Here is a 15898-nt window from a genome sequence, read left to right on the forward strand (position 1 = left end):
TTCCCCTGGGTGGGGAAAAAAAAAGAAGTCTTCCTTTGGACTTACTTTCCTATGACCAAAGCACAGCAGAATGTTCTCACGGAACAAGAGTGCATGTAGAACAGAAACAAAAATATGATCCAACCTTTGGAAAGACTCATCACACCTACCACTTATACTTGATTATTTAATTTCTTCAAGTTAGTAAAAGCCTTTCATAAAGCATGTCGCTCAAAGCAGTAGAAATAAAGACTGGAGCACAGAAGTAGACGTGCCCAGCTCTGGACTCCCCAGTTCAAGGACAGGGAACTACTGGAGAGAGTCCAGCGGAGGCTACAAAGACGACCAAGGGCCTGGAGCATCTCTCTGCTGAGGAAAGGCTGAGGGACCTGGGTCTGTTCAGCCTGGAGAAGAGAAGACTGAGAGGGGATCTTATCAATGCTTATCAATACCTAAAGGGCGGGTGTCAAGAGGACGTGGCCAGACTCTTCCCAGTGGTGCCCAGTGACAGGACAAGGGGCAACGGGCACAAGCTAGAACACAAAGTTCCATCTCAACATGAGGAGAAACTTCTTTCCTTTGAGGGTGGCAGAGCCCTGACACAGGCTGCCCAGAGAGGTGGTGGAGTCTCTGTCTCTGGAGACATTCCAAACCCGCCTGGACGTGTTCCTGTGCCACCTGCTCTGGGTGACCCTGCTCTGGCAGGGGGTTGGAGGAGATGATCTCCAGACCCTACAATTCTGTGAAAATACTTCAGGAGTACTACACAGAGGGTTACCTGCCTACTATCCTAGGCTGCAGTGTGAGGCCTTGTCAGCTACTTCTTTGCTGTGCACCAGCATCAGACCTTTCCCTCGAGTGCCCTTTGCTTCCTTCCCCTCCATCTCCCCACAACAGTTTCAATCCTCAATCCTACAGCTCGTTGACAGCAGAAGGAAAATCAGTGTGTTGCAATGCTTAACATAACCTCTCATGTCAAGACAGATGTGCAGAGTCTACCTCCAAAATGTTTTCATATGCACTTGGGGCACTTTCCTTTCCCAGCCACATATTTGAAAATAGACATTCTCTTTCTTCCTCATTTAAGAGCCTTTATCCCTGGAAAGGGCTGACGTAAAATTCAAGGTATCTAAAAAGCAAATTATTGTTTACAGTTAAGTACTTCAGTAAGTGGGAGTTCAAAACAAACATTCAAGCACCAAGTCAAAACAACGGGTTCAATCCTCGTTTACATAGCACCTTCAGTAAGCAAGAAATATCTACAGCTACATACATCTAATACACAAAATTATTTCCTCACACCTTGCAGGCATACTTCTATTTTCTGTCACAGAAAGTCAGGGAGATCAGACCTCTTCAAATAACGATTACTAACACAAAAAAAAAATCCTTAAAGCTATATTCCTACCTGGCTTCAAGCAAATGAAAGACAAAACATGTTTTTAAGTGTAACATTAAGATTTAAAACTGGAGATGACCTTTAGTGCACCTTTCCATGGGTGGAATGTTCTCATCCACAAGCAGATTTAATTAAATTTAGCTCTTTAGACTGATTAGAGTTAATAAAGCAATCTGGCAATAGACCATTTTATTGTGTTTACACTATGATGTTTTGTGGGACCGCAGTGTAACGGTTACAAGTTGCAAGGCACTGTTTTTCATTACTTCAACGACACTGACCTTATATCAAATTTTAAAAAAAAAGGACCTAGAGGCATCATAACTACTGGAGAAGGTTGGAAGTCTAGTACGTAGACTGTATGAAGGACCCTACAAGAGGCATCAGCACAGGAGACACAATTTTTCCAATAGTTCTCTTGTATACAGTAAATGTGTGTATTTGTTTTCTTGATAAAATAAAGACATTTTCATGCCACTCACTACTTTACACTCCTGTGGAGCACTGGAACATTTGTTACCTGCGTGTAAAAAGCGTTTAGGGATAGCTAGGTGGGAAAGAAGTTGCATGCAACCCTTCCAGCTGTACCACCTTCCTGACTCTGATGGAACAGCCAGGGCACTTCAAATACAAGCTGATATTCTTTATTTGGAACATCAACCAAAGAAATGCCAAAACCTGCTTCAGCAAATCCGATTTAAGGAAAAGTGTCAATATCCAGAGAAACCACCTAAATAAAATACTGGTGAAACTGCCTTTTCTTGTTAGTACAGCTGTACGCTGCAGCGCACGGATAACAGCTTCTGCTGCATCGTGCTTTAGCAGATTTTCTGTCCTTTAAGCACAAATCTCAAGCTTCAAACATTTAGTAACAGCACTCTAACCACTTCTCTTCAGAAGAGGAGCCAAGTTCTACATTCAGTCTGCAGAAAAAGCACACAGAGGAAACTTCACAGAGAAAACGTTTTAAAACTTCATGGTTCCCAAGGAATTTTAAGAGACCTGTCAAGAAATAATTTAAAAAAAAAAAAAAAGAAAAATCACACTATCCTCCATACCTCACCATTGCAACCAATGCAAAATTTTTTATTTTTTATCTACAAGATAAACTTACCTGGCCAGCAGACAGGAGTTACCTTCTCATGCTCGATATCATTCCACAACCCATCCCCTCGCGGGAAGAGAAATTCCCGGAGAGAGCCAGGACATGTCAAGACAATTTGCCCCAAGCGAGTCGGCACTGAACAACCCATCAGCTGAGATTAAAGCTAAAAAAACAGCATTGTTAAAGAAACGATTGGACAGCATTTGTGTGGGGGTGGGACAGGATTACTGTATCCAAACTAGGTCTGAGCTATAATGGATTACCTGGAGAATCTGCGTCCTAACCCTTACTGACAAATGAGTTCAGTTGGAAATACACGACCAGGCTACACACACCTTGTTTAGTTGTGCAACAAAAGTGACCTTCACGGCTATTTACTGGGGTTCTTGAAGTCACAGAATGCCACTCAGAATACATCAACAGCATAAGACAGAGGCAGCCATCGCTTGGTACAGTCCTTTCTTTGCCTGCTCCTTCCCCCCCCCGCAACAGCGACCACCACCCAGCAGATACAATTATAAATTTACCCCCAGTCTCACAGTCTATTTAGCACTCAAATTGTGTCAATCAATTAGTTCAATGTCAAAAACAGCTGTTACTTGCCATTTTTTTCAAACAGTGAGAGATAAACCAGAGACAAACCTGTTTGTTCTTTATTTTCCAATGCTAAATTTGTGGATTGCTTTGTCAGGTGACCAGTTCTGGGTTACCAGATGCCTTTCTGCTAGCCTGAAAATTGTTAAGTTTGATGGTATATGTTTATTCCACCAGTGATACAAAAGCATTTCACCAGCACATACAGAGAACCTTTCTTCGCTTGCTCCAGTTCATCAAATAATTATTTTTTTTCCCCAGGGTAATTAGACAAGAATACACAAATATTACTAAAAACACTGTATAACCCTCTATAAACAAAACACTGACATTCTCTACATATACCAACATTATCCCTTGTATCCACACACAAGCATACTATTTCCCAGAGCCCCTAGATTCCTCCAGAGTTCATGTAAAGGTTAGGTCACATCACTGTTTCAATGTACTCGTTTCACATCAGGGCAGATTTAAATTTCATATTTAAGAGACAATGGAATAGCATGACCTTTGGGTGCCACAAAAAACGTCCCCAAAGCCCACTTCAATTTTCAACAGATGTCGATTCAACATATTTGTCAACGTAAATCCTCTTAGAGCTCAGCGACACATTCGGCAAAGGAATACACTCAAGACCAGCACACACACATTTCATAGGGAAGAACGGACATTTTAAAGGAAACAGCTAACGGGAAATGTGCAGTTGCACAGCAAAGCAACAGGGCTGTAGATCTTTAAAATTTAAACTAAGTTCGCTTCTAAGAACATGTGAAGTTATATCTACTATTTTCCTCTCAACTCAACTGAAAGAGCTTCAAGTTTGCAATGAGGGAGAAACAAGAAGCGATTACACAGATGAAAAAAAAAAAAAAGTAGGTTGTTATCTTTTCCTGTTCATAGTTAGCAAAAGCAAATACGATTTCATGTTTCCACGTGAAGACTGTAGTACATTGGCACCACTGTGAACAGCCATATCCGAACTATCTGAACCTAAAGCAATGTGTGTTTTAGAAGGGAAAAAATGTGAAGCTACAAGAGTGCGATAGGAGACCAGAGCCCAGGGACTTTTCTGCATGTGAAGCACACCAAGAGCCTTTCCTTGCTCTCCTATCATCCTAGTATGCTAGCTGATAAACGCGCCATAATTAGAAGACCCAAGCGGGGATGCCTGAAATCCATCTGACCTGAGGGAACAAGTTTAAAAACCTGACCCAGCTTTTAGCGTGCCAGCTACTCCCGTATTCCACTTCTGTCTACTGGAAGAGGCTGGCAAAAGCACACAGAAGAGACAAGCTCAACTGAATTTGGTATTCAAACATGGGATTAAAGAAAGGATATTTTGGGATGTAGGAAGTACTCAAAAGATGACGGCAAGGAAAAAAAAATATTAAATTTAAAATCAGATACTAGCAAAGTGAAAGGTCTCAAGATATGTAAGAGCAGAGACCCAGAGGGAAGAAACGTCATTCCTTTACGTTCTGTCTGCGCAGAGCTCTATGCTCAAGGCATCCGTGGGATCACAAGAACGGTCTGCAAAGAATCACCAGTGGGACCACTCAGGACAGAGGCACCAGCACTTCACTGCAGGCAACATCCAAACACAAGGCACTGACCAACCAGCTAAACCAGTAAGCACACAAATAAACTGCTTTTGTGGAACTCGCTTTCAGTAAGCTTTCCGTTCTGGGAACGATAAATCAATCTGACGCTAATTACATCTAAAAACTGCAAGTAATGACGTTATGGTGGGAAACGCCCAACTCTGAGAACCTATTTTTGAGGAAGCCAGAAGCAGTTGGAGATACCATCTTGCTTGTTTCTCTGGTAGAAGTTTGGATACAAATTGAGCAATCCACTCTCATTCACATAAACCTCCTGACAACAGAGAAAAGAAAAACCGTTGCTCTGAAACTTAACTATTGTTTTTGCATTTCTTCACACGCCAATGATAACAAGCACTGCCCTACCTAATTACCAAGTATTAAAAATAGGAACACAGCAGTGGTGATGCACCTGCCAATTTTGGTTTACCAAAGGCCTTGGTTTCTTGTACAGCAAGATATAATTCAAAAAGAAAATGTAAATGTTTTCTCAAAGAGCACATGAAGCATCAGAGAACTAGAAGGCACCCAGTGTTTTTGCAAGTGTTAGGACTAAGCTGTATCACAAGAGAAACCCTCTCGTCTCACACAAGCAGAGGACGGAGAAAAGGGCTATGAAACAGAGCTGCGACAAACCAGCAAGAAGCTGGAAGCAATAAGAAATGAAGAGGCTTCCTCACCACATCCGAGACTGGAACACAGCTCGGATTTGGCACTATTGGATCACTACCCCTGTCTCCAGCTCCACTCTTAAATGCCGCGGCGGTATTTAGGTGGATAAAACGACAGCCCATGCCAGGCTGCCAGCTCACAGGCTGGAGGCACGCGGAAAGGCAAAGCAGACGCGACCGAACAAGTCCCCCTCTTTTCACAGCACACACAGGATATTTTACTGAAAGTACATCATGAAGCAATCAACTCTCCAGTTCTAGGTCAGAAATTTTTAATGAGCAATTAGCTCAGACACTCATCTTATTGGCACCGCACAGTATCTTAAGTCCCTAAATTAACAAAAGTTATTTCAATCTATTCAGTAGAGCTTCCAAGTCAGAATTAGTCACTCAAAGTTTTATATCAGAGTTGTGCCCTTTATGTGCAATTATACCCAGTGCCCAAAACATCCATCTTTCCTTAACCCAGAAATAGCTAGTAACCCAGAAATAGGAAGTTAAAACATCCATTTTTTATGTAAATTAAAAAAAAATTACGACAATAAATTTTTGAAGGGTTTGAAGACAACCACCCCCTCTTCAGAATTCCACACCCTAAAGGGGTACACACTGTATTGGAAATTCACTTAGAAGAAAACACGACACATTGAGGGGAACAGAGAACAGGATTGCAGGCTAGATGCTGAAATGCAGGTGAAATATGTCCTGGGGATGCTGCTTCATTTAACCAAGGATACACTCCTTTCTGCCCAGTTTTTGGCTTAGGCATACATCCACGTCCCAAAACATGCAACCCTCAGTTCTGGAAACAGCGTCAGTCAGAGTTAGCCGATGTCTTCTCCTCTCTCAATGCCCTAAACTCAGCTGGTTCAGTCATAAGACTGCTCCTAGGTCTGCTCATCAGGAAATACTTCCTAAGCCTTGCCCTTCCCACTGCCCCTCCACACTTCATACTGCTTAGTTAAGTTAGTTTAAAGGCAAAATTAGAAACCCATCCAAATACGCATAGGAAATGTCTTTGGCGCTGAGGTCTAACCAGCAAGTACCCTAGGTAAAGACAGCTGACAAACAAGAACAGCACTCAGTTACAGCACATTCCTGCCAACATGAAAGTATTACTTCTGTGCTCTTTCCCAGCCTCCGAGTACATGATTTCCGTACCCTCAAAAAAAAAAAAAAAGAGAAAAAAAAGAATCCGTAGGTTTTAACAGCCTGACCAGAACTTCCACATGTTTATAACAGAAACTTACGTCACATGGTCATTCACCTACCAGAAGTCCTTTACACACTGCAAGCACTGCATGGCAACTAGTTCAGTTCCTGTTAGGCAATTAAAACCTTCATATTACTAACAGTAATTGCCTTATTTTAGCATTTATCATGCCACACCAAGCTGTAGTTTCAATAGTTAAAGCTTCTACAACCAGGCCTTTAAGAGTTACCTTACATTTCTTGCTACCTACCAGCAACACTGGTGGTCCTCCATCCTCAAAACACCAAGGATACCTGCAAATGAGCCCTAGAATATCAGGCTACTCAATTTAAGAGATTACTATCTCCAGTTGCTAGTCTCATTCTCCTGTAATGGTTACACCACTGACAGGGCAGAGGATGAAGCAGCATACAGCAGGTCTTCACCAGGGGCAATTGACCTTACACCACCTTACTTTTAAAAGTTTAAAACAGACTTACAGGCAAAGATGCTAGGCTGGAATCCAGCAATCACAGTAACCTTAAACCACAGCGATCTGCACCAGAACAACTAATCTCAGCTATCCATGGTACAAAAAGTACGTTCACCACAAACTGGCCAACTCTTAACTTGCAAAACTGAAGACCAAGCTCACCCATACAGATGGTTTTTAAAGGTATTTTTGCCGGATGCAATATTCTTATTTCAATGTACGTACCGGTTGTTTTTCTGGCTTTATCTGGTAAAGTTCTACAGCCTACTTCTTGTTCCCTAACTGAAACCGAATGAGAAAAGGAGTGTGTGTTGGGAGTAGATGGTTACAGATGTCTTCCTATAAGAAGCCTCATCGTTACTGTGTGACAAAAGCCCAAACATCAGTTATTTTTCTATGATGAGCAAGGCCAGCTACTCATCTCTGGTAGACTAAGCAAGAGCCCCAGATAACAGCAGAAGCAGAGAGCTACAAGATGAAATGCCCATGCAACTACGTCCACTTTCCCTTCTCAGAAGCATCTCCTGTATTTAAGAAAAAAATACAACAACAAAAAACACAACAACCCTCTCAAAGCCACCTTACAACTATCTGAAGGAAATTTCAGCTCTCTGCAGTTCCCCCCCGCCCCCCATTCCAATGGGAAACTTCTCCCCCAAAAACTATTTCAACACAAGCGAGACAACAGCTGATATTTCAGAGCTGCTATTTTAAGGTTTGCCTATGAGTGCTTATGTCTAGCTAGACAGATTCACTGTCCCTGGCAACCTGCTGACTTGACAGGAAGGACAAATACCTTGTTTCACAAGCCCAAAATGCTATGTGGATTATGCTCCGTGCAACCAAAAGATGGGAAAAAAAAGCCAACGCCCCAACAGCATTGAAAGCCTTGCAAGTACACTTAAGCTCCAACTTTATTCAGCAGCAAGCCTGGAAAAACATCCTTCTAGATGAGGTAATGATTAGTATTACATCCTGCAGACAAGCTCAGCATCTGGGCTTGCAAAGAAAAAGGCTGGGCTTCCCATGTTGTTAATCCTAACAGCGGTCTCTCGCTTGACTGAAATAGGAATCACAGTTCCTAAACAGCTGTTTCCTCGGACAGCTGAAGAGGACTCAGGCCAGGCATAGACACAAAAAACAGAGAACTAATTATTTAAAGTCGCAATAGGCACACTGTGAGGCAGACTGTGCAGTGGGATACGGGCTACAATCACCCATTAAACTAAAATGAGATGCGTCTTAAGATTTTTATTTCGCTTCTTAAACCATCCAAAGCTGCTCCTTCACACGCTTCCTTTGGGAAGGATTATAAGTGAAGCCAATGCCATTTGTTGGCTATACAGACGTAAGACATTAGGAAAAAGGAGCATTTGATGAAGAAGAGCGCATTTGCTATATAAAACCATCTCAATTTTGGAAAAATTTTCCACACCCTACTGGCAAGCATTGTCTATAAGGTCCTCCTTCCTTCGTATATTTAGGTCAACCAGGCTGAGTCAAGCCCTCCATGAGCATCCCTTGCTTTCTTATCTTTCTATTCCAGAAGAGAGACCCCCACAGCCAGGCATGCTTTTTCAGATCATTTGGTCTCTTGGGCTGATACATTAACACTCAGAGAGGCAGAAAGTCATGAAATTTAAAAAAAACCAAAACCAACTAAGTCAAGTACAAGCAACTGGTGCGACATAAAACAGACTGTTTCTAAGGGCTTCTCTTGGAACATTTATCTGGCTTACAAGTCTCCACGCATCTCTTAAATGCCAAATACTGCTCAAAAGAGTTCCACCACTATATTAACGAGACACACAGATCTTACACGGGCATAAGGATACACACCAGTATATTCTTAGGGAAAACTCTGCTTTAAATGCTCTGGTTTGCACAACAGTTCAATAAAGTTTGCGTGGCTTGTGTTCCCGTGTATAAATATCCATTCTGCTTGTGTTAGCTTCAACTTCTAACAAATTGTTTCTCTCTCTGTTTATGCAGGCCACCCAAATTGTTGTATAAACCAGAGAGCTCTCCCCTCAAATTATCCCCTCAATTTAAAAGCCGGGCCTTTAGATTCCATACACAATGACCATGGCATCTCTTCACTAGTCCTGAAACTCCAATTCAGGCTTTTGAAGTTACTTAATGCTTTCTTATTGTAGCTGGTAAATCTGGCTGGCTTCACCTGCCTTTTGAGCTATTTTTAATCCACTACACTTCTGCACCTTCATAGGAGCGTAACATCCCAATTTCTGAATCACTAAGTTAATGCCCGAACTAAAAGCTTCAGTGAAACAATCATATTTACGGTCCATAAACCAATCACGCCAGTTATTTAAAAAATAGTAATTATGTATGTATAAGTATGCAGTGACAGTTCTTGAAGCTTTGAAAGTGACATACAGTGCACAAAGAGTGAATAAGCAACCCTCATAACATTACTGTCTTTAATAGTAAAAATAAAGTTATGTTGCTGGAATTACTAACTTCAAATTAGCTACCAGCTAAAGAGTTCTACTCTGTAAATTGCTGGATGAAAGAGGTAAGATTTCTAGCAGTGATGACGCAAGGCAGGATTGTTTTTCTGAGCAGTACAACGCACATCCGTTTGCAAAACATTAGCAAAACAAGGTGTAAGTGACTTTCCTAATAAAACCAAGACATTTACCTTGACCTTGTTCTTCCTCATTCAGGAAAATAAAACCCAGTAAGGAATATCATCTGCCTATAAGAGCAATATCTCAATTTACACAGATGGCAGTTCCTCATTGGATTTGCAAAATTCTTTCTGCTCATGTAACATTTGACTGTTACTGTAGCTAGCAAACAGCAGAGTGGAAGTCGGGAAAAAAACCAATACAGTATTCCCCGGGAAACAACGTCTCAAGTTATCATATCAAACCCACCTAACCCAAGCAGGAAGGCAGTCCCTGTAAGGTTTAGCATCCCAGGACTCTGCCATCGTACCCTGAGAGCACAGCCAGAGGCTGCAGATCACTGCAGTACACGATGACTGCCGGCTGCGCTGGCACAGACCTCGAGGAGTATCAGACTGCTAGATTTTGCAAACACTGCTGGCATGTATTCACAGAGAGGAATGAAATAGCCCAAAAGTTTCCATTGACCTAAACACAGAATAATCTACTGGCGTCAACGCCAGTCTGAAAGCGGAGAAGCCCATCATCGATCGGCTTCGCTCTCGTATTGCTGAGGTTATTTTTTTCCAGGTGTCAGCTCTTACAGACAAGCTAGGTGTGCGTACAGCAAATCCTGAGGGGCAGTGAGCTGTTTCCGTTAGAAACTCAGAATGCCATGTTCTTATTTTAACCAGGTAATTAAATGCGATGGCGAATATGTAAATCAAGTAAGTCAGAAACTCAACAGCCAGATTTAGCGGTACGGTACTACTCTCTCCTGACAGGCAAGGTGATTTACGGTAACTGCACCTTCTACCTCCATTCTAGAAAGACAAGGTGATAAACTACTTGCAGCCCATCTAGTTCAGAAACTGCCTCAAAGGTTAAAACTTACTACTACTGCTTAACACTACCAATACTGCTACTAAAACCCTGTCACTACAATACGCTTCACTTTTACAATTTCCTTCCGCTCGCCCGGTTGCTTCCTCTTAAGACGCTTCCCACATCCCGCGGGGGCGAGGATTGCTTTCTTCACTGCACAAGGCTCTCTTTCGATCTACACCAGACTGCGCACACACACAGCAAGACATCCTGGTTGCAAATTAAAAAAAAAATAAAAAAATTCTGCTCCAAACAGCAGGAGTTAAAGAGTCTTTACAAGTTTTAATGTGCCCTTATAGCAAGAACTGTTGATTTTTCAAGATCATCTGACAATTACAAAATAAAACAACTGGAAAGTGTCAAAGCAGCACATTCCTTTCAGGGGAAAGCCAAAAGGAGAGAAGATGCACACATTTCAGCTTACTCCCAGAGTAAGACCCCAGGGTAAAAACACCTCTATGAATAAGTCTGGTTTGGATGCTCTTTTAAGGCTCCCATCTGAACACGGCAAAATGAGATTCTAGAACCTGCTAATAACTTGCAAGCGCCTGTGGCTTCTGGGTAACAAAGGAAGACCAAAGGAAAGAGAAGAGTGAAAACCTGTGCACAAACGCAACACGTCTGTGTCTCAGCTTTGCCGACACACCTGCGAGGAAGGCTGGAAGAGCCAAAACATCAGTAACACTTGTACCCTTCTCTAATGAAGACTCTAAGCAACTTCACTAGGAGGAGACAAAAGGCTTACTTTATATTTTTAAAAGCTGTTAAGGTCATACGGAAGGATTCATCTGGGATCCCTTGTGCGGGGAACAGGCAGTTAAACAACAAAACTATTATTAGTGCATAAAACCCAAGAAAGAATAATGCAAAGAGTTGAAATAATATGGGAAAATGCTGAACCTTGAACTTGGCAGTTCACAGTTTTATCACTCAAGGGAAAAGATAAAAGACATGCTTGTGTTGGGCTTTTTGACCAAATGGAGTTCTCCTTTAAACAATCCCCAGAAGAAAGAAAGAAAAAAAGAAAACACAACATAAAACAACACAATATTTAAGGCCTCAAACCACTTCACAATACAGTGAAAAGCAGTACGTAAGCCAAAGAAAAGTGAAAGCGGGAAAGAAACAGGCAACATTGAAGGACAGTGTAGGCCCTCTGTTACAGATTGATGCTTTCCATGATCAAGCGACAGCATGGCCAGGGCACACTTGTGGAATTTAAAACCTCATCCCAAAGCAATTCCTAGGTTGTTATCATGACTCAAACTCTAATGGACAGCACAGTCACTCTTACTTGCTATCTTACATCCAGGACATGAGACATTCTCGTCCTCCTACCTCAAACTCCATCCCTAGGAGCTTCCCCATCTTCTCATCACAACCACCACAAAAAAATGACTTCTGGAAACACAACTATCTAAATCACTCACACAGAAACTAGTCTACTGTGTGTATTCCAAAGATGCTACAAACCACTACAAAACAGTACACGAGACTAGTAAAGAATTCCCACGTCAGGGCTAGAGATAATATCTGAGGTTCACGATGTTACAGCTAACTCAATCCAACAGCCAGCTGCCACCAAAAAAATAAGCTCCACGTTAGCATTTATCTGATCCTGCTGCAACCGTGACTGAGGAAAGAAAACCAAGAAAGACTTAAATCTCTTCCAAAACCATTTATCTTGCAGACCATCTCAGGGTCAGACCAATGGGAGGCAGGGAGCAGCTGCACATAACCCATGTGAGGGGAAGAGGATGGCCACCTTCAGCAGCAGCCAGCATGGGACCAGCTGAGACATGGTGAAGGACAACCCCGTGGCCGCTTATCCCCATCCCAGGCTGGGGCTGCCCATCTCCCCCACCGGAAGGCCGTGGGAAGAAGGATGCAGAACAACCTGTGTCAGCTGTAAGAAGCACAAAAAAAGGCCAAATTCATGTCATCCTATTCTCCATTGAACCAACATAACTGTAGACGATGGGCAAGAATAAGGAGGTCGAAAGAAAACGTCCGTCAGCTGGTTTTAGCGGTTTAAAAGTCAGATCAAGCACAATGCAGTGCCTAGTGAGCGGCAAGCCTAACTCATCAAGTAAAATATAAGTGTGTTTCCAAGTTAGATGGTGCATTTATGCCTACATCTAGCACCATCCTGCAGTCTTCTGCTTTACGGTTGTTTTTTTTTCATTTATATGCATCCATTAAAAAGAAACCAAGCGCAAAACGAGGGGCCTATTCTCTGCCTCTCGGTCGGTAGTACCAACCTCGGCACAGCAGACAATTAATTTCCCCTGGCTGAGGGGCTGGAGCAGGGATGGAGGGAAGGAGGGAGGGAAGGAAGGATGGAGGGAGGGAATTCTGCCGGGGCTGGCGCCGCACCCCGTGTCCCCGTCCCCCCACCCCCCCAAGATGAACAGTTAAATCGCTTCAGACCGAAACGGTGCCCTCGCATCACCGCACCGGCCGAGACCAAGGCGATTTTTATCCCTTTTCATCAACCTGCCCTTGGACGGCGGCGGTGCGGGCGGCCCGCGGGCGCCTGCGCGGCGGTCGACGGCAGCGGGGGTGTGTGGGGGGGGTGTGGGCAGAGAAGCGGGAAAGGCGGGGGGGCGGTGTGTCGCCGTCCGCCGCTCACCTCACGGGCGATCTGGTTGAGCGCATCGTCCTCCGCCGTCAGGCGCTCCCGGTTCGGCAGCCGCTTTCGCCCGGCCCCTTGCGTCCCCATGGTAGACCCGCTCCCTCGCCACCGCCTCTGCCGCTCGCCGGCGCCGGCGTGAAGAGCGGGGCCGTCACCGCCCCCCGCCCCGCGCATGCGCCGCCGCCCCCCGCTCTGAGGGGACGGGCCGGGCGCCGCCTCACGCCCCTCATCGGACCGCCGCCGCCCGCTACCGGGGGGGGACCTCGCCCGCCCTCCTTCCTTCGCTAAAGCTCCCTCAGCCGGCGGCAGCCCCGCTGGGGACCCCCCTCCCCGCGGCACCCGCGCCCCTGGCCGGGCACAGCCCCGGGCTCCCCGCCGCCCCTCCGGTGACCTGCCCTCCCGAGGCCTCTTGTCCGCAAAGCTGAAGAAAATTTCTCTGAAATCGGGGAAACGGGCGTCGAAACCTTCACCAGCTGTAAACCTGGGGGGGGGGGGGTTGTCTGCCACAAATATGGGGGGAGTGGGGCCAGGGACCCTTCTCCTCCTGCCCCCAACCTTCACCCGGCCGCGCAGCCCCACGGGATTCCTTCAACCGTGAATTTTCCTATTGAGTGTAAGTGGATGTGATTAAATCCAGTGTCAAACGCACCAGTGCTTAATTAATTCGCATTGACAAGGACCGTGCATTCTCTGGGATTCCTGCAACAGCCCTGGTACCTCAATTTTCACAATAATTCCTTAAATAGAGGTCTCTCAAGCTCAGGACGCCAAACACGTTACACAGGCATGTGACTGAAAAAAGGGCTGCAAAACCCACCCACCCCCTTCCGGACAAAGGCCAGTGAGCTGCATTTAATCTTTACGACTTAATTTTACCATCGATTTGAACTTGACAAAGGTAAAAAGCAATGCCTGTGTGCTCTGGTCAGCCCAATGGTTATCTGGCAGTTTTCGCGTACAACAACCGAGATTTGGGTCATCCTCAAATTCAAAACTGTGTCAAGTGGTTTAATATATCACCTCTTCTTCCCATGAGGGCATGTATCAGAGCATAAAGCAAGTGGTGGCTGTGTTAGGAAAAGAAAAAAAAAAAACAGTTTTAGCAGAATCCGTTTCCCCAAGAGGGTATCAATGCCCTCCATCAGTCCCAGGCTGGTACTTGCTCTTGAGAAACTATTTAATTCTAACTTGTTGCTTTTTATACGAGTGACATCAAGGCACCTATTTATAGCTGGTGCCCACGCTGAAGCGATGGGCTCTGTGTGATCTCCCTCTGCTCCTCCGCAGCCACGGCACCGCACGCGGAAACGCCGTGGTCCCGACTTGGCAAGAGATTGCGCAGATCTCTGAGATGCTTTAGAGTAGATGAGTAATTTGAGAGCTCCTAACAAATTCCTCCTGATCAGCCACCCCAGCAGGTAGGTCCTTGTCCTGGTTTGAGCAACACAGGAATAATTTCTAACACCTGGGAAAACTGCACTTTCAGAAGACTAGTGTCTAAATTTGTGAAAAATATTTACTTTATAGCCAGATAGACTACGTGGGTTTCAAGGTCTTGGTGTTTTTGAGCTTGCCAGGTGCAAGGATGAGGAGGAGCGAGACCCAGGCACTTGACCTAAGCTGTCCAACAGGGTTATTTCTTACCATGAAGATCACATTCAATATAAATTAGAAAGTTTTCCGAGGAGTTCTCTCTCTCCCTTGATGGCGGAGGTCCAGAGAACTCCTTGCCCTGGTGCCGGAGCCCTGAGCCCTTCCCTTCCTCCCGAAGCCGCAGCGCTCGCAGTGTCCCACATTTGCTGTCCCCCGCTGGGAGTGCACAGCTTCCTGCTGAGGGAATGGGATGAGTATAATCCTGTGTATTTTATGTTGGTATCAGGCTCAATATTGGTTCTTTAGTATTATTTAGTCTTATTCTATTAAATCTGTTTATATTTCAACCCTTGTGTTACCTTGTTTTTTCCCTGATTCCCCTTCCTGGGCAGGGAGGGGTCATCGGGTGATAGAATAATTGTCTAAATGACAATAAATTGTTGTGGGTTCCTCAAACCGTAACAGTCCCCTCCTCTCAGCCCTGGGATCTGCAGCCTGAACAGGAATCCCTCCATTGCCGACGGTTTTCTCCTGTTTAGCGTTGCTTTCAAGAGGAAACCCAAAGGCCATCCTCTCCTTCACCCTGCCATCGCTCCAGCTGTGCTTCAATGTCTACGACTTTCTCAGAGCAACCAAACACTATCTCTTTTTTGGTTTTTAGACAGCATTTGGGCTGTGCGTGCACTTACCACTCACAGTTGTTTGGGGAACCGTGGCTCTTCGGATGACTGGGTAGTGGATTGATACTACTTCTTACCTCTGGGACTATTTATCTTTACAAGAAACAAATGATTATTTTGTCAGCAGAAGCAGATAGATGAGTTCCTCACCTTACTTGGGCATTAAACCCAAGCGTGACACATCCTGAGATTTGGTGTCAAGCTTACTCTGACCCCACACAAGTAGGGAAAAAAAGCACCCGCTCTGCAAGGCAGCGCAGGGGCCTTAAAAGTGAGCTCTGACCCTGCTACGGAGACAAAGCCGTGCTGGGTCTGGCTTTCCTAGATATCCCACAGGCTTCCCTTCTCCACCCGCCTCAGCTCCAACCTCACCTCACCAAGACCTGGCTTAGCACTATCACCGTTTCATGCTCCACTTAACTTGTTTTCTGAGCCCTTACC

At 44.6% G+C, this 15898-nt stretch overlaps 1 protein-coding gene across 12 annotated transcripts in view; it reads right to left on the reverse strand.

Annotated features, from left to right (window-relative positions):
- Positions 1–13343, reverse strand: part of LRRFIP1 (LRR binding FLII interacting protein 1) — a 113393-nt gene extending 100050 nt beyond the window's left edge. For 9 of the 12 annotated variants that reach the window (XM_054208097.1, XM_054208096.1, XM_054208101.1 and 6 more), the window contains exon 1: positions 13182–13343. In XM_054208097.1, the coding sequence (XP_054064072.1) occupies positions 13182–13271 (90 nt within the window). In that variant the 5' untranslated portion in view covers positions 13272–13343. The remainder of the gene's footprint in view (positions 1–13181) is intronic. The other 3 variants (XM_054208105.1, XM_054208104.1, XM_054208103.1) reach the window with 2 other exon arrangements.
- Between the last annotated feature and the right edge of the window lie 2555 nt (positions 13344–15898).

This window comes from Rissa tridactyla, chromosome 7 (assembly GCF_028500815.1).
Source record: "Rissa tridactyla isolate bRisTri1 chromosome 7, bRisTri1.patW.cur.20221130, whole genome shotgun sequence".
NCBI lineage: Eukaryota > Metazoa > Chordata > Aves > Charadriiformes > Laridae > Rissa > Rissa tridactyla.